Source organism: Salvelinus fontinalis, chromosome 37 (assembly GCF_029448725.1).
Source record: "Salvelinus fontinalis isolate EN_2023a chromosome 37, ASM2944872v1, whole genome shotgun sequence".
Lineage (NCBI taxonomy): Eukaryota > Metazoa > Chordata > Actinopteri > Salmoniformes > Salmonidae > Salvelinus > Salvelinus fontinalis.
This window is the reverse complement of record NC_074701.1, coordinates 27,407,123-27,431,164: the sequence shown is the minus strand read 5'-3', so window position 1 is coordinate 27,431,164 and position 24,042 is coordinate 27,407,123. Positions and strand designations below refer to the sequence as shown.

Here is a 24,042-nt window from a genome sequence, read left to right as displayed (position 1 = left end):
ATCAGCCGGAAGAAGTTACACTAACCACAGTTGTAAGGCTAGCTGTTTAGGAACAAAGTTCAAGTACTGTCACTTCCAATAGTAATCCAGTTTAGTGTAGTCATGAATTAGTGTAGTTATATATGAGAGATAGTAATCCAGTTTAGTGTAGTCATGAATTAGTGTAGTTCTATATGAGAGATAGTAATCCAGTCTAGTGTAGTCATGAATTAGTGTAGTTCTATATGAGAGATAGTAATCCAGTTTAGTGTAGTCATGAGTTAATGTAGTTCTATATGAGAGATAGTAATCCAGTTTAGTGTAGTCATGAATTAGTGTAGTTCTATGAGAGATAGTAATCCAGTTTAGTGTAGTCATGAGTTAGTGTAGTTCTATGAGAGATAGTAATCCAGTTTAGTGTAGTTCTATGAGAGATAGTAATCCAGTTTAGTGTAGTCATGAATTAGTGTAGTTATATATGAGAGATAGTAATCCAGTTTAGTGTAGTCATAAAAAGTGTAGTTATATACGAGAGATAGTAATCCAGTTTAGTTAGTCATGAATTAGTGTAGTTCTATATGAGAGATAGTGATCCAGTTTAGTGTAGTCATGAGTTAGTGTAGTTCTATGAGAGAGGTTGTCAATTGCAACTTTGATGTTAGTGGTCAGAGTTGCTTAGGTCAGGAACTCAATGGTCTATCAAGTATGCCTTTGATCAGAACAAATGCAAACTATTTTTGTCGAAACTATACTTTCACTTATCTTGTTTAAAACTACCACCACAAATTGCATGTATTTGAAACATTAATTTCAATAGTTGATATTCAGTATTGTTTTATCTTTATATTGTCAGATTCTAACCAGCTCTAGAAAGGTTAAATACATGTGCCTGCATCAATCACGGTAACTCCCTCTGTCTCCTGTTATTCATGAGAGATTGTGTCTGTTCAGCTGACTGGCATGAGGCATCATGTCTAAGTGAGGAGGGCACTAGATGGCACCCTCGCTGTGCAGTGTACCCACACTTACCAGGAGGACGTGGGTCCGGAAATCACTTCCATCACTATGGTCACTTCGAGAGCTGTCTATCTGTGTAACTCTGTTTGGCTACAGACAGTGTCTCCTGAGAGACATGCCATATCCTGATCATTCCACTGCGTCGGTTGAGAGGGTTCAAAGTCATTATTAGCTTGTCCATTTGCTCCCTAACACAGCCAAGGGTGCACACAAATACTCTAAATGTTACATTAGAAAGACATTTGTTTCCTGTGTCCCATCATCAAATCTTGTTATATCAAACAGAACAGTGGCTGTAAATCATCTATTAGCATGCCATTCAGATTAGAAAACGACCGATAATCAGCCAAGCTGGTATAGTGGCCTTTTCTAGTCTATCAGCTACCGGCCCTTCTCTATCGGCTTTGCCGATTAGTCCCGCTACATAGCAAGGCTGCTACTATGCCGCTCACCGCTTGAGCCACGAGCACTGCACAATGCCGAAGAATGTCTAGCTGGGAAAATCAGCAGCAACAAGCTCGCTCATTCTCCAACAGAATGGTGCAGTATTGAGAAATGGATGAATGGACAAAGTGACAAATCAACCTCCTGTCGCAAATATTAGTTTAATAATAAGGCTTGTGTTGACGTGCCCGGACACGCATGCAATAAGCAAGCTAGCTAAGCAGATACCTATGTGACCTGTTAGCAAAGATTACGATAACAAACCCTTTCTAGATTAACATGGGGCTAAGATTTCAGATAGGAGCTAAAAGCCAACTTAACTAGCTAACGTTATCTGGTTATAATTTTTAACATGCATCATTTTTAACAATTAGCCATCTGACTTGCGGAGTAACGTTAGCTATTTACTGGTGTACTGATCTGACCAACTGCCAAAATTGACAGTTGATAGTCAGATTAGATGATTGTCGTAATAGGGTAAGAATTGTTTCAAAATGCCTATGTAAGGATTGGCAATATACTTAAGAATCTTCCTGCATGTTTATAGACTAAGAAAACCTTAGATCAGCACACGTGTGTGTGTGTGTGTCCGTTCTCACTTCTCAAACTATTTTTTGAGTCATTCAGACAGAACGTGCATTGTTGTTTCATCTTTTTTTATGCACATTTATGGCTTGGAAGCAAATGTGATTAATTTCATAAAACTAGGCGTATGTCATTTGAACGTTAACTTTTTATATTTTTGTATCAAAATGTGTTTTTGGGCAGAAATGCCTTCTGGAATATGTGAACTTCCATGTGCCTTAATGACAAACGTGTATGCCATCTGTAAATACAAATACAATTGTTAAATTACGAGCCTAATTGGTTTAGCCACAGAAAAAAAACAGGAACCTTCCCACTAACCATAATCCTTTGCAATGCAGCTTTTTTGAAAGATATCACGTAGTCAAACTGCAAAGGTGTTGCTCTCCACTTTCTGGAGGACCAAGTTTTAAAATCAAATTGTATTTGTCACATGCAGGGGTGTTGACAGAATTTTGGGGGGCCATGGAGAGAAAAAACTACTGGGCCCCTAACATAGAAATCAGAATGTTTCAGATTAAAATAACATACTGAACAATATGTGTTATTAAATGTACTAACTATAAGCTTCTGCTGCTCTATACTACAATTGTTCAGATTCTAGTTTCCACCTTCATCCTTTGCCTATATTAACAGTATTGCAAAGATTTTTTGTTCCTTATGTTAACAAAAGCTGTTTGTCATGAGATGTTTACGATGCTTTATTGTAAATAACTACACAATTGGTCTTTTTTTTTTTTAAATATGGTATTGTAGTCCATTTTAATGAAGAAATTACCAATGATCCATGTTTCAGATTAAATAATTTATTACCAATTCTTATAAACAAGGCTAATCCTCTTCTGCCCTATGCATAATTCCTAAATATATGCCTAAATAACATACCCACAATATAAAAAAATCCTGAACTAGGTGGACTGCAGCCATAAATGTGGTACCTACAGAGAACAAGCATCTGTGAAACTGCAACTCTAGCGCCAAGACATTATGTGGGCATTCCTGAGTAAGTTCAACAGGAGATAAACCATAACAGAAAATACTCTGAAACAGTATTTTGCTCATCCCCGGGCAGGCTTGGGTAGAACAGGTTAAGGCATTTGTCCTTGTGTTTGTTCCCTGTAAACTAAAGTCAGAGGTTACACTGCACCTAGAGCCCAGTGTCAAGCTTTTTGTGCTCAAACTCATTTATGTCTTTAAAGTTACATTTTTTAGCTAACTGGTTTTCAATTGAAAGGATGGCAAGGCTGTTCAACCTGTCTTGGCACATTGTAGATCTTAGATAGTTCTTTATAAGTTTCAGCTTACTGAAGGCACGTTCACCTCCAGCAACTGTTACAGACATTATACAGAAGATTCGCAGTGCAATGCACACCTCTCCAAAAGTGTTCTGTAGCTGCATCTTGTGGATGGCATTTAGGAGCTCTACAGGAGAAAGACCATCTGAAAAAGGGGCACCATATATCGTCTTTAGATGTCGCACTTCATTTTCAAATCCATCTGTGAGATCTTTGGAGTACTTGTTTCTCAATTTGTGGCAAGAGACACGTATTAGGTTTTCAGTTATTTTCTAGGAGCTTTTTGGTCCTAGACTTGGTGCTCCGGTATCGCTTGCCGTGCAGTAGCAGAGAGAACTGTCTATGACTTGGGTGACTGGAGTCTTTGACAATTTTTTATGCCTTCCTCTGACAACGCCTAGTATATAGGTCCTGGATGTCAGGAAGCTTGGCCCCAGTGATGTACTGGGCTGTGTGCACTACCCTCTGTCGCAGCTTACAGTCAGATGCCAAGTAGTTGCCCTACCAGTTGGTGATGCAACCAGTCAGGATGCTCTCGATGGTGCAGCTGTAGAACTTTTTGAGGATCTAGGGACCCATGCCAAATCTTTTCAGTCTCCTGAGGGGGAAAATATGTTGTCGTGCCCTATTCCCAACTTGGTGTGTTTGGACCATGATAGTTCGTTGGTGATGTGGACACAAAGGAACTTGAAACTCTCGACTCAATCACTACAGCCCCGTCTATGTTAATGGGGGACTGTTCGGCCCTCCTTTTTATATAGTCCACGAGCAGCTCCTTTGTCTTGCTCACATTGAGGGAGAGGTTGTTGTCCTGGCACCACACTTTGTTGTCCTGGCGCCAGGTCTCTGACCTCCCTATAGGCTGTCTCATCATTGTTGGTGATCAGGCCTACCACTGTTGTGTCGTCAGCAAACTTAATGATGGTGTTGGAGTCGTGCTTGGCCACGCAGTCATGGGTGAACAGGGAGTACAGGAGGGGACTAACACGCACCCCTGAGGGGTCCCAGTGTTGAGGAACAGTGTGGCAGATGTGTTGTTGCCTACCCTTACCACCTGGGGCGGCATGTCTGGAAGTCCAGGATATAGTTGCAGACGGAGGTGTTTAGTTCCAGGGTCTTTAGCTTAGTGATGAGCTTTGTGGGTACTATGGTGTTGAAGACTGAGCTGTAGTCAATGAACAGCATTCTCGCATAGGTGTTCCTTTTGTCCAGGTGGGAAAGGGAAGTGTGGAGTGAAATTGAGATTGCATCATCTGTGGCTCTGTTTGGTCGGTATGTGAATTGGTGTGGGTCTATGGTTTCTGGCATGATGGTGTTGATGTGAGCCATGACCAGACTTTCAAAGCACTTCATGGCTACCGACGTGAGTGCTATGGGGCGGTAATCATTTAGGCAGGTTACCTTCGCTATCTTGGGCACATGGACTAAGGTGGTCTGTTTGAAACATGTAGGAGTTACAGACTCGGTCAGGGAGAGGTTGAAAATGTCAGTGAAGACACTTGCCACTTGGTCCGCGCATGCTTTGAGTACAAGTCCAGGTAATCCGTCCGGCCCCGCAACTTTGAATTTTACCTGTTTAAAGGTCTTGCTCACATCGGCTACAGAGAGTGTGATCACACAGTTGTCCGGAACAGCTAGTGCTCTCATGCATGCTTCAGTGTTGCTTGCCTCGAAGCGAGCATAAAAGGCATTTAGCTCGTCTGGTAGGCTCACGTCACTGGGCAGCTTGCAACTGGGTTTCCCCTTGTAGTCCGTAATAGTTTTCAAGCCCTGCCACATCTGACGAGCGTCGGAGCCGGTGTAGTAGGATTCAATCTTAGTCCTGTATTGACGCTCTGCCTGTTTAATGGTTTGTCGGAGGGCATAGCGGGATTTCTTATTAGCGTCCGGATTTGTATCCTGCTCCTTGAAAGCAGCAACTCTAGTCTTTAGCTCTGTGCCGATGTTGCCTGAAATCCATGGCTTCTGGTTGGGATATGTACGTACGGTCACTGTGGGGGGGACGTCGTCGATTCACTTATTGATGAGGTCGGTGACGGAGGTGGTATACTCCTCAATGCCATTGGATGAGTCCCGGAACATATTCCAGTCTGTGCCAGCAAAACAGTCCCGTAGCGTTGCATCTGCGTCATCCTAGTCACTGGTACTTCCTGCTTAAGTTTTTGCTTGTAAGCAGGAATTAGGAGGATAGAATTATGGTCAGATTTGCCAAATAGAGGGCGAGTGAGAGCTTTGTATGCGTCTCTGTGTGTGGAGTAAAGGTGGTGTAAAGTTTTTTTTCTCCTCTTTTTTTCCCCTCTGGCTGCACATGTGACATGCTGGTAGAAATGAGGTAAAACGGATTTAAGTTTGCCTGCATTAAAGTCTCTGGCCACTAGGAGCGCCACTTTTGGATGAGCATTTTTTGTTTGCTTATGGTCTTATACTGCTGGTTGAGTGCGGTCTTAGTGCCAGCATCGGTTTGTGGTGGTAAGTAGACGGCTACGAATAATATAGATGAGAACTCTCTTGGTAGATAGTATGGTCTATAGCTTATCATGATTATTAGGTATTCTACCTCAGGCGAGCAATACCTCGAGACTTCTTTAATATTAGATATCGTGCACCAGCAGTTATTGACAAATAGACACACATTCCCGCCCCTCATCTTACCAGACTTAGCTGCTTTGTCCTGTCGATGCACGGAGAAGCCAACCAGCTCTATTATTCGTGTCGTCGTTTAGCCACGTCTCGTGAAACATAAGATATTATAGTTTTTAATGTCCCGTTGGTAGGATAGTCTTAATCATAGATCATCCAGTTTGTTTTCCAATGATTGCACTTTGGCCAATAATACAGAGGGTAGTGGTGGTTTACCTACTCGTCTGCGAATTCTTGCAAGGTACCCTGCCCTCCTCACCCTTTTTCTCTGTCTTTTCTTCATGCGGATGAATGGTATTTGGGTTTTGTATTGACAAAGCAGTATATCCTGGAATGCACGGTGGAATTAGAGTATGATAGCTAAGGTGATGGAGAAAATGTTGGCGTTTAATTGCAAATATGCAGACGGAGTCGAAAAGAGAACACACAGAAAGCTGTTGTATAAAACACCGTCTCCGGATTACATCTTCAAACTAAGGCAGCCATGGAATCTGTTACAGAGTGGGAGAAGCGTCCATCCATGTATGTGGATAAGATCGTCTACCTAGCTACAATTTCACATATTACACATTTCTAATTTTGTCAGAAAGTCGTTTTCATTTCAAGTTAAAGCGTACTGTTAGCTAGCTAGCTAACGTTAGCTGGCTGGCTCGCTAGCTCACGTTACGTGTATGATCTGTGTAGTAATATTATTCTTATCTTAGAGCTATTTTCATTGCTAGTTATAGCCTAATGTTGGCTAGGTAACTAATATTGAACCTGGTTGGTTAGCTACCTGCAAATTCATGCATGATAGTAACGTTATGAGTTGTGATTATGGTTCATTGTTTAGCTAGCTACATGTCTAAACAAAAGACTCCATTATGCAAGTAACTATTTCAATAGAAGGTTCATGCTATCATACTGTCGATAGAGGTAGCTGGTAAATTAGCTTTTGCTATCTACTCCGATTGCAGAGCACTCGTCTGAGTGTGCCATAGTGAAGAAGAACTGATGAATTTACGAATGCTCAACATCCGTTGAATATGGCCGGTGTCAGTAAATGTTGGCAAAAAAGCGTGATTCAATTGTTGCGCAGCTGCAGTCACCAACGCTCTGGATAACATAAAAACAGCACAACCAGCTCTGCTAGGGTGAGTAAAATAGTCAGTGAGCTGTTTTCCCCCCATTTGTGTCTGGAAGTAGCTAGCCAACGTTAGCCAGTTAGCTTGGGTGCTTGACTGCTGTTGTTAGGTCAGAACGTTCCGAGAGGGAAGTGCTCTGAATTTATGAACAGACAATCTGACAACTCTTAGTTTACAAATGCCCAAAGTGCACTCTGAGCACACTCTGGCACTCCAGATTGAATTCACGAACACACCCGTAGTATAAACCAGCCTTTAGTCTTGAAATCTTTGGTTGTTTAGTACATGGCCTCACATGTGAATCCTTAAAGAGCTGGATGGGGCTAAAGCGTAAGAGAGTGTGAAGGATGCTGTATGGGTGTAGACAAAGAAGAGCTCTCCAGTAGGTGTACCAAAACATTCAAGGGACATTTTCTCAAAAGTGAGGTTACAACTTTCAAAACAGAATTACTTTCCCATTGTTCCTCAACTGTAGTGTATGATATACCATTTTCTAGCTCTGAGTCTCTAGTTGTATCCAATGTAAAAAACAAAACAAAACAAAAACACAATTTCACAAATATCATCACCATTGAGCTAGTTCTCATAGTAGCAGTAAACAGCACCAAGTGATATGAGAGATGTGAAAGGGAATGGAGTTACAGCCTCTCTCTATCCAATCGTAGCAGTAGGATCCCGTTAAAACCCGCCCATTTCTTGACAGATAGCTGAACTATCCAAATGACTTGTTTTGAATTTCTTCCTGGCAGCTGAGTTTGTGGTTTCTGTGATCATGAAGAAAAACAATCTCAAACCAACAGCAGTGCCTATATGATATCCTTCCATACTGGCGTGACGTGCTGGAGTGATGCTTCTATGCAAATGTTGTTAATCAGTAGGCTAATATATGCATTCACCTGTATTGTGAGTAGGCCTATGCCATCTTAATTTACCCAGTTTATAAAGAGATTTACCATTCAAATAAAAGTATTACCGTAGATTTGTAAAAACAGTCCAATTCATTTTGAGTTTAAAAAAATGATGCATTAATGTGTACATGGCTGTCTCTGGGAAATGTTGTCTGAAAGATTCTCAAATTCAATGATATTGAATTATCAGCCTAAAATATCGGACACCGGCATACCTTGACCCCCAAAAATTGGCCCTAAAAAATCCATGTCGATCGTTCTCTAATTCAGATTTCACAGTGGACATGGAGGATGAATAACAGCTGTATTTGAGGTCTGTGAGAAGGTGTGACTGATTTTAATCCTAACAGGCAGAGTCATCAGCAAAGCCCACCTGTTGACCAACCTTCCCAAGTTTTCCCATGTCACCCCGCTCCTCTGCACACTCTACTGGCTTCTAGTCGAAGCTCGCATCCACTACAAGACCATGGTACTTGCCCACGAAGCAGCAGGAGGAACTGCCCATTCCTACCTTCAGACTATGCTCAAACCCTACACCCCAACCTGAGCACTCCGTTCTGCCACCTCTGGTCTCTTGGCCCTCCCACCCTTCCGAAAAGGTCTGAAACCCTATCTCTTCAAAGAGTAACTTAAATAATCCTCAAATGCCTTTCGTGAACGAACACTCGCGCTTGACCTTTTTTTCCCTCGCACTAGTTGTGCAATTTTACATCTACATCTAATTACATCTTCGGTGTAGTTTTTCTCAAGGTCAGAAATGCACAACGTGTTGTCTTATGTAAATAAAGTCGGAGCTGCTGGTCAGGTCTGTTTCACTGTCTATACTATTGGATAGAGAGCTATCACCTCAGCTGTTCACCCCATGGTAGTGGGCAAATGGACATCGTAAAATCAAAACCCAACCTTAATTTACCTGTTATGATGCACAGATTTTCTAATCTCCATTTTAGACAAGACTGACTGACAAAAATGATCCTATTGACACTTTATAGTCAATTGTGACACTAGAATAACTGTTTCTGACTTGAATCGATGCCACAAAGGTATTTTTCCAAGTGATTTGTTGCTTTTTAAAGACAGTTACTCTTTAAAGGGTTATGTAGGATCAAAAGTTTAGCCCCACTTAAATGCCACTTAGATGGATACCCAATGGCATAACCATGGCTTTGATGTATGCCCAATATGTCATAGTCAATCAAGATTCAAAGCTTTTATCATGTTGTTTTGCTAAATCATGAGTCCAGCCCTGCCTTTCCTAGAAGCACTGCCAGTGCGGATTTGTTGGACATGTAGGATATGCAGGCGTGTGGGATGTGTAAGCTGGGATGTGAATGGGTAGGTTATAGAGACTAATTGTGCCAATTATGCCTAGTGAATCAGGGCGACTGAAGTGTAGCGCACACACCGCCCTCTCTTTCAGTGGATTGATGTTTACTTTGCAGGCTCATTACATGCTAATTATTTAACCATCCGCTAATGTCAGTTGTGACAAGGCAGAACTGTGGAGCTATCAAGCACAATGACACTAATAATGATAGTGACAGTAATGATGATGAAGCATTACATTATATTAATGGAGATATTGCTACTGTACGCCTACTTCTACTAATACTTCTACAATTACTGTATGGCTTTACTATGTACTTATTCTACTACTACTACTACTACTACTTAGGAAGTATTAGCATTAGTATAATTACTATCACTGGAGGCTGGTCTAGTTCATTGTGCTGTTGGAGGACCAGTACTGTGGTTCAGCTCAGATGACTTCCTACCAGAATGTAATCATGGCTGATTCTAATGAGGAAGCTGGTCGTCAGTATCTGACCAGGCTGGTGTGGTAATGAGTTGCCCTCACAGTGGAGCAGTGTCAGCTAGCAGGCCCTAATGAAGGAGCCACCAAGTGTGTCCCACCAGCCACATCACCTGCCATTACCAGCCTTTACCCTCAAGCCTCTTATCATGAGAGGATCAGACACCCTGTACTGACACATAAACACTATCTGACTGGCACTCTGCACTGACGCCTAAACACTATCTGACTGGCACTCTGCACTGGCGCATAAACCCTATCTGACAGGCACTCTGCATCAGACAAGCTGAGTGCTACCATCAGACCAGCTGAGTGCTACCATCAGACCAGCTGAGTGCTACCATCAGACCAGCTGAGTGCTACCATCAGACCAGCTGAGTGCTACCATCAGACCAGCTGAGTGCTACCATCAGACCAGCTGAGTGCTACCATCAGACCAGCTGAGTGCTACCATCAGACCAGCTGAGTGCTACCATCAGACCAGCTGAGTGCTACCATCAGACCATTATTATATAATAATAATAATAATATATGCCAATTAGAAGGTGCTTTTATCCAAAGCGACGAACAGTCATGCATGCTTACATTTTGTATGGGTGTATCCGGGAATCAAACCCACTATCCTGGCACTGTAAACTCTAAGCTCTACTAACAGAAATCTCCAAGTGGATCCTGTATAGCAGATGTTGAATGAGGCTTCATTCAACTCATTGGACTCATCAGTTCATATCATTGATTGCCCAGAGAGTGCACATACCTGGCTTCCTAGGTCTGATCAAAAGGCATGAAGCAGGCTTCTGAATATGAAATGACTTTACAGGTGAGATTTTGCTCTTTTTCATTTTTTTGTTTCAGACGCTGAATAAAGTTACACATTATGCTAATGCCATGACTCATTTATGAAAACTTTTAAAACAGATGGATTTCCTTTTAGTCTTGTGCGGCTCATTTGATGCTTACCTTTCTTTCTTTAATTATCTTTGTAAGGTAAAATTTGTCCCCAACGAACATGTTCACATGCATGTAATGTATGCATATCATTTAGATTATCCAAGGTAAATAGTTCAATTATTTTGCTGATGTCAGTTTTAATTTGCACACTGAGCTTTTGCACCACAGTGGATAATATTATATCAGGCGTGAAATCTAACATATTGAAACGTGTAGAAAATGATTGTGCAATTTGACAAGATTTCCACTTTTCATAATGTCATTAATTGTCTTCTCTGTGAAGTCACACTCTTCTTCTGGATAACACACTCTCTCATTACATCAGAAACAGCCGGGGTTCTGAGTGGGCACTGCATTGCTCTAAATAACATTAATACGCACAATGCTGGCTCCAAACACCCCCAGAAATTCTCTGCTTTTAATTTCCCTGGACTTCTGTGTCCCCTTTACAGAGCATGTGGAACTTTCTGAAGTTTACTGACGACCCTTATGGGATAAACAACACACAGCAATGTGTGTGCCCGGAGCGGGAGGGAGAGAGAGACACACACATCGGCTTTGATCTGATATCTGCTAATTCCGTGACGGCTAAACAAAACCAACTATTTGTCAAACATAATTTCCTTTCGTCTTGCTAAGGCTTGAAATATGTGTTCTGAAAGGATGTCAAATTAAGTATTCTCTGAACTCTGCAGGAGTGTTTTTTTTGTCAAGTTAGAACGATGACAAACAATAGTTTGTTCTCCTGGTGCGTAAACACATTCATGGCTGATTTAACATCAGTTCATAGAAGCCGTGAAATGGGGGAGTGAATGGCACAGTGTGAGCTTCTGAGGCAGAGACGTGTAGCGTATTCAGCTGTCATTGAGAAGTTATGAAGATGGCATTTCCTATTAGGGATTTGGTTGTGATGGCCAGTGTGTGTATAGCACAGGAGGCTGGTGAGGGGAGGATGGCTCATAATAATGACTGGAATGAAGTGAATGTAATGGTATCAAACACACAAGGAAACCATTCCATTCCAGCCATTACTATGAGCCCATCCTCCCCAATTACGGTGCCACCAGCCACCTGTGGTATATAGGCCTTGCTTTTACCCAGTCCACAAGGACAGTATCCCTGCTGTTTTCTAATGCTCCCTGACACTGAATTGATCAGTTCATTGCGTTGACTGCCCATAGAGTGCACATACCTGGCTTCCTAGGTCTGATCAAAAGGCATGAAGGAAACCTGCAGGCTCAGCAACCCCTTGAGGACCTGAGTTCAGTTGTGCACCCCCTGGTTGAACCTGAAATCCTCTAAAGAGTTAATAACCGTGATCTGAAGGGTGAACAGTGAAACGTCCTGCTGAGCATATTGACAATCCACTAGAGACCGTCTCTCACATGGCTCTTCCTAGACACTACCCTCCGAATCAAGGGCTTTCTTCTGAATGGAATCAGACAAGGTGACCTTTCTAGATTCCTGCTGAGGTACAGATGTTAAATGTTCCAAATCCCCGCATTACACCCCACTGTGGCTCGTACTATGAAGCCCTGTCATTGAATAGGACAAACGTTTATAAAAATAGAACTGGCATTGAATCCCATTGAATATTTTCTATACTGAACATAAGTGCAAACGCAAAATGTGTTGGTCCCAAGTGTTGGTCCCATGTTTCATGAGCTGAATAAAATATCCCAAAAATGTTTTATATGCACAGAAAGGTTTTTTCTCTCAAATGTTGTGCACATATTTGTTTACATCCCTGTTAGTGAGCATTTATCCTTTTCCAAGATAGTCCATCCATCTGACGGGTGGGGCATATTAAAAAGCTGATCAAACAGCATGATCATTACACAGGTGCACCTTGTACTGGGGACAATAAAAGGCCACTCTAAATTGTGCAGTTTTGTCACACAACACAATGCCACAGATGTCTCAAGTTTTGAGCGAGTGTGCAATTGGCATGCTGACTGGAGGAAGGTCCACCAGAGCTGTTCCTGGAGAATTTAATGTTAATTTCTCTACCATAAGCCGCCTCTAACGTCGTTTTAGAGAATCTGGCAGTACGTCCAACCGGCCTCACAACCGCAGACCACGTGTAACCACGCCAGCCTAGGACCTCCACATCCGGCTTCTTCACCTGCAGGATTGTCTGACCAGCCACCCGGACAGCTGATGAAACTGAGGAGTATTTCTGTCTGTAATAAAGCCCTTTTGTGGAGAAAAACTTATTCTGATTGGCTGGGCCTAGCTCCCCAGTGGGTGGGCCTATGCCCTCCCAGGCCCACCCTTGGCTGTGCCCCTGCCCCTGCCCAGTCGTGTAATCCATAGATTAGGGCCTAATGAATTTATTCCAATTGACTGCCTTACATGAACGAAAACTTAGTAAAATCATTGAAATTGTTGCATGTTGCGTTTTATATTTTTGTTCAGTATGTTAGTGGTACACTCATGTCATATTGATCTTCCTCTACTCTTGTTTGTGCTGATTGAAACACTGCATTATTGATATGAAAATGAAGGTAGTCACATGCACTTGTGGTCTGATTCTTGGGTAACTCTCCCGGCTGGGGTTCTTCAGACTGTGTGTCCCTGCACTTTAAGAAGACGGTCCCTGATCTGCTGTTTGTCTCTGTCCCTGCAGATAACCTGCTGATTGACTACCAGTTCACCTTCAGCCTTCTCCAGGAGGATGACCACCACTACACCGCCATCAACTTCATGGCCACTCCTGAACAGGTCAGCCAGTCACCACACAGAGGTCTCAGACACCATGGGCCCGAGGGATGGGTCTCATGTAGTCTTTCTGTTATGTATTTTATGCATCTATTTTGCTGTAAAACAGAGAACCCACATTAGCATAATTCCAAGTCATTCCAAACCAACACTATGATGTGTTGAATACGTGTGTTTGACCTCCTTTTGTGTTCATATTTTACAGAGCAACAAGAACCTGGACATGTCCATCAATGCGTCCAACAACTTCAACCTCAACATCACCTGGTCTATTGGATCAACAGGTAACTTGTCTTGTTAGATCGCCATTTGCCATAGAGTGGATCAATATGTGCCATAGTGACTGTTTATTTGACAACATGTTGAGGGCTTGCCCTCTCATTTGATTCTATTGTCTACCTTTGCTACACTCACTACGGTCTACGGCAGATATCCCCCACTCAGTGTCAGACAGCGTACATCCCCTGCAGGACGTTATACTGTATTATTCACCTAGGATGGGAAAGAAACTCATATAATCTCTGTTTGTCATCTTTTCCAGAGGGATTGTTACTTTTTTTGTTCTGGTCCGTGTCCCTCATTAGACAAGAATGTCTGTAGGGGAATGCTCCTCTTGACAAATGTAGGGGAGATAGTTTTTAATTATGGCATTGGTATTTTTCTGTGTTTTTGTGTGATTTCAATTAAGATACAACTTTGCCCAGACTGTACCAGGCCCAGATTTTTGTTTTTTACTTGATTTGAGAGGAAACTTCAGGGCTTGAATATATGTGCAGAGCAATTACAGTGAGTGTGTTATGTCACTGATAAATTGGTTGGGGTCATCTTTTATTAAAGCTGTCCCAAAGTCTGGCCTGTTAATGCAGTATTCTAGATAACGTCTTCATTTTGGACCACTTAAAATATAAATGCATGTCTGTTTTTTTTTAAGAAAGTAGATTTCCACTCTCCTTATATTTTCAAGCTTTTTTTGGACAGCTCAAAAATTTCAAGGGGATACATAGTTGAAGATGGGAGAAAGTTGGAAGGGTCCACTCAGGGATTGTGTTGTGGGGAAGAGTGTTACCACTCAGCCATGGTTGTACCACAAATTGTACATGCATCTACAGTATAATATATGCTCTGAAACTGTCATTGTACTGGGCTCACTCTAGACTCACTATATTTGTGAATGCCAGTGGTGGATAAAGTACTCAATATATGCCAATTAGAAGTACTATGTCATACTTGAGTAAAAGTAAAGATAACTTAATAGAAAATGACTCAAGTAACAGTGAAAGTCACCCAGTAAAATACTACTTCAGTAAAAGTCTAAAAGTATTTGGTTTTAAATGTACTTAAGTATCAAAAGTAAAAGTATAAACCATTTCAAATTCCGTATATTAAGCAAACCAGACGGAACAATTTTCTTTCTTTTTTTTATTGACGGATAGCCAGGGGCACACTCCAACACTCAGACATAATTTACAAACGAAGCATTTGTGTTTAGTGAGTCCGCCAGATCAGAGGCAGTAGGGATGACCAGGGATGTTCTCTTGATAAGTGTGTGATTTTGACCATTTCCTGTCAAAATGTAACAAGTACTTTTGGGTGTCAGGCAAAATGTATGGAGTAAAAAGTACATTATTTTCTTTAGGAATGTAGTGAAGTAAAAGTTGACAAAAATATAAAAAGTAAGGTACAGATACCCCAAAAAACGACTTAAGTAGGGCTTTAAAGTATTTTTACTTAAGTACTTTACACCACTGGTGAATGCCACTTTTCTCTGTACTTTTTTTTGACACTCGCTGGCTAATCTGTTTTCTATAACGCCACTAGCCTGCCTAATCTGTATTCTCAAACGTCACTAGCCTGGCTAATCTGTCTTCTCTCTCGACTGTCATCATGAAACTCAGTTTTTGTTCGACTGGCACAACTGTCACAGCAGTACCTATCCCCAATCACACATACCAATACCTATATGTGTGATTTGACTATCACCAACTGTACTATCGTCTCAGAATCCTTCCTTTGACGTCTTACACTATGACCCACCTCTCACCCCCAGCTGGCACCATCTCTGGCGAGGAGGTGCCCATCGTGTCCAAGACCAATATCCAGGAACACAGAGACAGCTTCTCCTGTGAGAAGTTCAACTTCCGGGTCAACTCCAACATCACCTTCTATGTCTATGTCAGCAACTTCTCCTGGCCAATCAAGATCCAGGTAAGGTTCTGTCAGTAGTGATCTAACCAACCACAACTACGTTGCATCCCCACCCAGTGAGATATTTTAAATGAGGTATGAAAAAAATAACATTTATTTAACAACTTGAATGGGTTGTCAGAGGGTTACTGTTTCCAATGGGGTAATAGCCCTATGTCTTGAATGGGAATTATTGGTTCTATCGATATATTAAGTGATTGTAGTTAATCAGATTGAATAGAACTGTAATAATGTGAACAACTGAAGGCCTTGCTGATTGCAGACACAGCAGGACCCTCATTACCCCTCTGTTCCTATAGAAATGGTTAAGCAACACAGAGGACACACTACCATTATAATGAGTTTGTATTATTCATTGTTGTTTTTCTAAATGAGCAGAAAATGAATTTTGATCTTTTGGTAGAATGTTCCACTTTCTAGGAAGACAATTACAGGACCTTAGTATTCACACCCGTTGACTTCTTCCACACTTTGTTGTTACAACCTGCATATAATATTTATTACATTGAGATTTTGTGTCACTGGCCTACACACAATACCCAATAATGTCAAAGTGGAATTACGTTTTTAGACATTTTTACAAATTAATAAAAAATGAGAAGCTTAAATGTCTTGAGTCAATAAGTATTCAACCCCTTTGTTATGACAAGCCTAAATACATTCAGGAGTACACCTTTGCTTAACAAGTCACATAATTTGCATGGACTTTTAACATGATTGATGAATGACTACCTCATCGTTGTACCCCACACATACATTTATCTGTAATGTCCCTCAGTCAAGCAATGAATTTCAAACACAGATTCAACCACAAAAACTAGGGAGGTTTTCCACTGCCTTGCAAAGAAGGGCACCTAATGATAGATGGGTAAAATAAACAGACATTGAATATCCCTTTGAGCATGGTGAAGTTATTAATTACACTTTGGATGGTGTGTTAATACACACAGTCACTACAAATGTACAGGTGTCCTTCCTAAATCAGTTACCGGAGAGGAAGGAAACTGCTCAGGGATTTCACCATGAGGCCAATGGTGACTTTAAAACAGTTAGTTTAATGGCTGTGATAGGAGAAAACTGAGGATGGATCAACAACATTTGAGTTACTCCATAATACTAACCTAAATGACAGAGCGAACAGAAGGAAGCCTGTACAGAATAAAATATTCCAAAACATGCATCCTGTTTGCAACAAGGCACCAAATACGAAGGTTCACCTATTCCTCGACTGAATAACTGCATACAATTACAATGACTCAATATAGAGGAATTATTTGATTAACACTATTAAATGGATGGTTGTGTACTTTTGGAAAGCCTATTGTATTTCTCATACAGTGCATTCAGAAAGTATTCAGACCCCTTGACCCTCTACAACTTGATTGGAGTCCACCTGTGGTAAATTCTATTGATTGGACATGATTTGGAAAGACACACACCTGTCTATATAAAGTCCTACAGTTGACAGTGTATGTCAGAGCAAAAACCAAACCATGAGGTTGAAGGAATTGTCCGTAGAGCTCCGAGACAGGATTGTGTCGAGGCACAGATCTGGGGAAGGGTACCAAAAGATTTCTGCAGCATTGAAGGTCCCCAAGAACACTCTGGCCTCCATTTTTAAATGGAAGACGTTTTGGAACCACCAAGTCTCTTCCTAGAGCAGCCGCCCGGCCAAACTGAGCAATCGGGGGAGAAGGGCCTTGGTCGGGGAGGTGACGAACAACCCGATGGTCACTCTGACACGAACTCCAGAGTTCCTCATTGGAGATGGGAGAACCTTCCAGAAGGACAACCATCTCTGCAGCACTCCACCAATCAGGCCTTTTATGGTAGCGTGGCCAGACGGAAGCCACTCCTCAGTAAAAGGAGCATGACAACCCACTTGGAGTTTGCCAAAAGGCACCCAAAGGACCATTAGACCATGAGAAACAATATTCACTGTACAGAGAGATCCTTGATGAAAACCTGCTCCAGAGTGCTTAGAACCTCAGATTGGGGCGACGGTTCACTTTCCAACAGGACAAGGACCTTAAGTAAGTAGCGAAGACAACGCAGGAATGGCTTCGGGACAAGTCTCTGAATGTCCTAGAGGCCCAGCCAGAGCCCGGATTTGAACCCAATCTAACATCCCTGGAGAAACCTGAAAATTGCTGTGTAGCGAGGCTCCCTATCCAACCTGACCGAGCTTGAGAGGATCTGCAGAGAAGAGTGGGGGAAACTCCCCAAATACAGATGTGTAAGCTTGTAGCGTCATATTCAAAAAGGTTTGAGGCTGTAATTGCTGCCAAAGGTGTTTCAACAAAGTACTGAGTAAAGGGTCTGACTACCTATGTAATGTGATATTTCAGTTTATTTTTTTAAACATTTTATTTTCTAAAAAACAGTTTTTGCTTTGTCATTATGGGGCATTGTGTGTAGGTTGATGGGAAAAAATATATATCCATTTTCCAATAAGACTGTAACATAGCAAAATGCAGAAAAAATCAAAGGGTCTGAATACTTTCTGAATGCACTGTATGTACACAGTGAATAATTCCCCCCTCCAAAAATATATATTGCAGGATACTTCCTGCAATGGATTTGATCGATTCATAGGAATGTTCAGAAACAATATCTGTTTTAAACTATATGTCTCTACAGAATATAAAAATATGTTAAATGTCTCTAGAACTCTCGGTGTGTGTCTTTTTAAGGCGTAAAACCTTGATATAACGACATTGAGCATAAATTATAATGAAACGTGTTTGGCAAAAATATCATCTTTAATGATCCCTGAGTTTTGCAGTGTCACCATCAATTATTTAGGATTGCCTTAAAACTGAGACAGCCGTACAAAATATTCATCGTTCAATCTTATGAACCATAAAATTGAAGTACACTTTGGCAGTGATATTTTAAGATGACTGTCACACGCAATGTTGTGATTAAACGGACTGAAATCTGATTGAATGAACTGACTGCAAACAGCGTGCCTAGTTAATTGACACTGAGATCCACTCTAATAGTCCTGAGCAAAAAGAAAGAAAGAAAGATGGTGGTACAGGATATGCTAGACATATGTATGAAATATCTCAGAGGAGTAGAGCTACACATCTGGGACAGTTGCACACTCCGAAGCTCATACAGTATTTGGGATTCCTTTCCTAGTCTCCACTGCTTTTCTGGGTAAGGACTGGCACAATTACCATACAACCGCGTAATCGACGGTTATGGATGAATACAGTCATGAAAATAAATAATCGTCATAACCGTGTTGCTATTCGGCCAATTACATTTATTCCATGACCATCACAGCATAGCATCAGCTGGCCTTAGATGCAGCAATCAAACAAATGAACATTATTAGAGGAGAACCTCCAATATCAAATACAGGCAAGTTGAAGGTGCTCTGGTAGGATTCCAATATGAATGCAGTTGATTGCAGAGTGTCCTGCGGCTTGTGTTTAGGTCATCCGTCCATCGATCGGGGCTCATATGTATTTCCCATTAATGATGTTTTATCAGAGCGCTATTTAGATGTGATGGTAACGTGAGATGTTAATTATCATGATGAGCCCTATCCCACAGAGGTATATAGAGCCGTCTCAGCCGCAACTCTGTCGTCAGTAACACGAGACCAGGCCCGGCCGTTCTATTGACCTCGGTGGCTTCCGATACAGACACGGTAATGATGAGGAATTGCCCAGAGGATTCCTAATGGCCAGTCTCAATCATGCTCTAAAGTTTGGTTTAGGATGTAATGTGTATACGCTTTTTATCAAATCTAGTGATGGCTCACTATCAGCATCTGTCCTTTCAGCTAACTGAGTGACTCGTGTGTTAGGAAGAAACTCGTTGGATTTTAAATCCAAAATGAGATGCAGTTTTTCCAGGTTTCTGTAGCTATTGTTATGTAAAGACTCTTTCAGACCAGTCATATTGTGAGCTTTATTCTGGGATGTGCAGGCCAGGTCAGGCTAGCTGTGTCCTCTTCAGAGTGTGTCAGATGGAGGCAGAGATGTGTTGCTCTGCGGCCTTGGCTTTCTGATGCTGACGAGAGAGAGATTACTATCACCACCAAGACTATGATCAGTATACATCATCCCTGTCCTCTCCTCCGCTCTCTCTTTCACATCCATTCTGAAAGGTTTTTACTTGTTCTCCCCCCCAAAAAAATCTCATTCACGGATACACACAGAATAACACACTCTCTGAATTGAATTAACCCCTTTGAATTTCTATTTGTTTCCTGGACAAAAATAAGGGATTGAATATCGTCTATAGTTTCAAAATCTGGTCTGTGAGGTGTAGGGCTGTGGCAGTCATTACATTTTGTCAGCCGGTAACTGTCATGCAAATAACTGCCGGTCTCATGGTAATTGATTGTTAATTAACAGAAACCCGTTTAGCATCTCCGGCTTCCACATGTAGCCTACTTTTTAGTCTAATAAATCCATTTAATATAGCCTACCCCATCATAATAGATCCGTAATTAGTCTATTTCAGAAAAACTGAAGAGTATATTTGATGATTAGAAAATAATTGCATGAAAGGCCTGTGCTCATCTGTTTCTTGCGCAGGCGGCACACACTTCATCAGTCTCTCATTCACAATTTGACAAGCACTTGATAATATTCTCACCCATCAGACTATTGTCAATTTAATCTGGTCTTTACATACAGTTCCTTCAGAAAGTATTCACAATCCTTGACTTTTCCCCCCAGAAATGGTCTTATAGCCTGAATTTAAAATGGATTAAGTTGGGATTTTGTTTCACTGGCCTACACACAATACACACAATACCCCATAATGACAAAGTGGAATTATGTTTTTTTTTAATGTTTAAAAAAATGTGTTAATAAGTATCCAACCCCTTTGTTCTGAAAAGCCTAAATAAGTTCAGGAGTAAAAATGGTCTGACAAGTCACATAAATTGTATGGACTCACTCTGTGTGCAATAATAGTGTTTAACATGTTTTTTGAATGACTACTTCATATCTGTACCCCACACAAACTATTATCTGTAAGGTCCCTCAGTTGAGCAGTGCATTTCAAATACAGATTCAACCACAATGACCAGGGAGGTTTTCCAATGCCTCGTAAAGAAGGGCACCTATTGGTAGATGGGTAAAAAAAAAAAACTGACGTTGAATATCCCTTTAATTACACTTTGGATGATGTATCAATACACCCAGTCACTACAGAGATACAGGCATCCTTCCTAACTCAGTTGCCAGAGAGGAAGAAAACCGCTCAGGGATTTCACCATGAGGCCAATGTTGACTTTAAATGGCTGTGATAGGAGAAAACTGAGGATGGTTCAACAACATTGTTGTTACTCCAAATCCAATTTATTTATGTAGCCCTTCTTACATCAGCTGATATCTCAAAGTGCTGTACTCCACAATATTAACCTAAATCAGTGAAATTGAGGAAGCCTGTACAGAAAAAATGTTGTTCCAAAACCATGCATCCTGTTTGCATCAAAGCAGTAAAGTAAAACTACAAAAAATGTGGCAAAGAAATGTACTTTTTGTCCTGAATACAAAGTGTTATGTTTGGGACAAATCCAACACAACACATTACAGAGTACCACTCTTCATATTTTCAAGCATGGTGGTGGCTGCATCATGTTATGGGTATCCTTTTCATCGGCAAGGACTATGTAGTTTTTTAGGATAAAAATAAACAAAATATAGCTAAGCACAGGCAAAATCCTAGAGGAAAACCTGGTTCAGTAGGACAATAACCTAAAACACAAGGCCAAATATCCACTGGAGTTTCTTACCAAGACGATATTGAATGTTCTTGAGTGGCCTACTTATGACCATCAGCGGCATCAGAGCGCAGTTTTGGAGAAGCCTAGTTACCGTGACTCAACGGTCACATGTAATTTGACTTGGGACTGCTGGTGTAGCGGTAATACGGTCACCATAACAGCCCTAGTTAGGCGGTCTACCTAAGACACTTAGATCCTGGTGTTCTACCAGCATTGTACACAAACATTTTAAAGAGCGACTGCCTCTAATGAACAACAGAAAAACATGTGCCAATCGGTGTTTTCAGTGGCTCTTTAAACCTTCCCCCACATACAATGTGTGTCTTAGACATGTCTATATCTCTAGAAGCCATTCGAAATGTCTTTGCTTCTTTGTCCTCCACAGAATTCTACATGTATTGTTATGGTAGTCTGCATGTAAACAAGCCCACTGACGCCCTTCTCCTATAGGAGGACCTAGATTGACCGTGACCATTTCAGTCCTCGCTAACAGTGCCAGTGTAGTCGCGTGCTCTTGTACCTGACGTGATGTTATTCACTGTGGCATTGAGACTGGGTGTAAGGATGGTCCTCCTCCTTCCCCCGGTCTTGGTCTGATTTTTAGCACAACCACCATCCCAGATGACCCTCTGAGCTGTCCAGCACACTGCTTGAATGACTGAGAGCCGTGTCTCACTGTTTGACTCTAATGGACCGCCTCAGTGGTGACAATGACCGAGGGCTTGTCACACATTCCCCACTAAGCGATGGCTCTCTGTCTCTTTCACTCACGCATACTTTTTCCATCCACTTCACAGAACTTAATCAGATCTGAAAGGGACAACCTCCTAATTAAACACTCTTAAACACAAGGAATATGTGACAGATGTCTGTGTAGTGCTGTCACTTTCTCTCCACGAACATCTAGAGGAAGAGGGACAGCTAGGATATGTGTGGATGTGTGCTATACTTGTTATCTTTATACTTGGTGTATGTTTCATAAGATTATATATATTTTTTTACATACATACGTGTTTGTAAATAAGCATGTTTTTCACTTTCCTGTTTGCATGCCGTGCTCTAGTCCTCCACCTCCTCACAAATGACATGTTATTATTCATAATTCCAATTAGCGTACAGTCATGAGGACAATTCACTGTGGTTTCCATGGGATACATTAGCACACCATTTCTGTGATGTATCGCCGAGCTGTAGCGGGAAGTATTTCTGGCCCATTGCTCTTAGGGGGTAAAAGACTACACCGGATGGATGATGGACGCCCAGTCCCACCTCCCCCCTCGCTGTTAGTGTGAGTATGCCCCCTGTAGCTGAATGACATCACCCCTGCTCTGAGGGCTGGTTGGAGGGCAGAGTGAGCGCTGCTGATTGTTTGTCCTCGTAGAACAGATTTTGATTGAATCTGTCACGGTGACCTCGCACCTTCTTCCCGACTCAGTTTTTTTCTACCATGTCATCACACTTTACCAAATTTTTCCCCCTGTTTTTTGTGTGTTTTTTTTGGTCTGCTTTGTAGACCCAGGAGATGATATCTCTACTAGTCAAGGCAGTATGAGATTCTTTGTCACACATTTTATTGGGACATAGCACCCTCCTTCTTTCTTTCTCTGTTTCTCTCTCTCTCATTGCCTGTCCTACAAAGTCTTCTATCATTTGAACGTTGTACTGTACTTGCTACCTTCCTGCATTTATTGCTCTGTATTTTATGTTTTAACTTTTTTTAATTAACAGAAGAAGAGTTCTCTTTGACCAATTCTTATTTCTCTGCAGAACTACTCTAATTTTCTATATGATTAGTTTGGTGTGAGTGACGATATACCTGTCAGGATGAGCTCAGTATACTCAGCAAACTGACACCCCGAACTTCTTATGTATAGCACATTTCCTCGAACTCCCCCCTGCACCTCCAGAGTGTATCCAGTTTGTCTGTTTAATGAAGGCTGTGAGTGTGAAGTCCTGCCCCTATCCATCACCTACCCAGCCAGCCTGCCACCACACAGTAACAAAAGCTGTATGAATCCTGCCTTCTCATCGATTCTCCTCTTCCCACTGACTCCTGCGTGGCCAGGCCTAATTCGGCTGATTAAATGGGTTTCGGTGAGGCGGCCATGTTGTTTCCCCCACTCTGGGCACACGATTGGTCCGTGATTAGATTTTCTCGCAACACAGAGTCACTTATTTACCCTTTCAGCGGACATCATTAAATAGAATGCCTTTCATAATGTAATTGCTGATAGGCACTGTGCGGTGTACCTTAGTAGCCGCTCGCCATCCGACGATGGTAGTAACAAAGTGTCCTTTATTGGATAAAAGGGAAATTGAAACGGCACATACAACATTGCACAATCTGTATCTGATGATAGAGATCCTCTTTCCTATGGATGTAAGAGGAGAGGCCAGGTTAAGTGCTGCCTGTTTAAAGATACGGGAAATGGAGATAATAGCTGCTGATTGGGGGTTCAAGTGACTCATGGTCATTAATATCTACCGCAATGCAGAGGAATTATAATGATGTCGCAACAGGCACTTAAATCTGAACAATATGACAGTTGTTTTTCACTTATTTTCTGAAATAAAACCAAATTGGTGAAATTGATCAGTTGAT

At 41.5% G+C, this 24,042-nt stretch overlaps 1 protein-coding gene across 2 annotated transcripts in view; it reads left to right on the top strand.

The window, feature by feature from the left end:
• Window positions 1-24,042, top strand: part of LOC129836447 (attractin-like protein 1) — a 331,683-nt gene that overhangs the window by 150,611 nt on the left and 157,030 nt on the right. For both annotated transcript variants that reach the window (XM_055902623.1, XM_055902622.1), the window contains 3 exons: window positions 13,386-13,480; window positions 13,683-13,761; window positions 15,525-15,682. In XM_055902623.1, coding sequence (XP_055758598.1) covers window positions 13,386-13,480; window positions 13,683-13,761; window positions 15,525-15,682 — 332 coding nt within the window. The remainder of the gene's footprint in view (window positions 1-13,385; window positions 13,481-13,682; window positions 13,762-15,524; window positions 15,683-24,042) is intronic.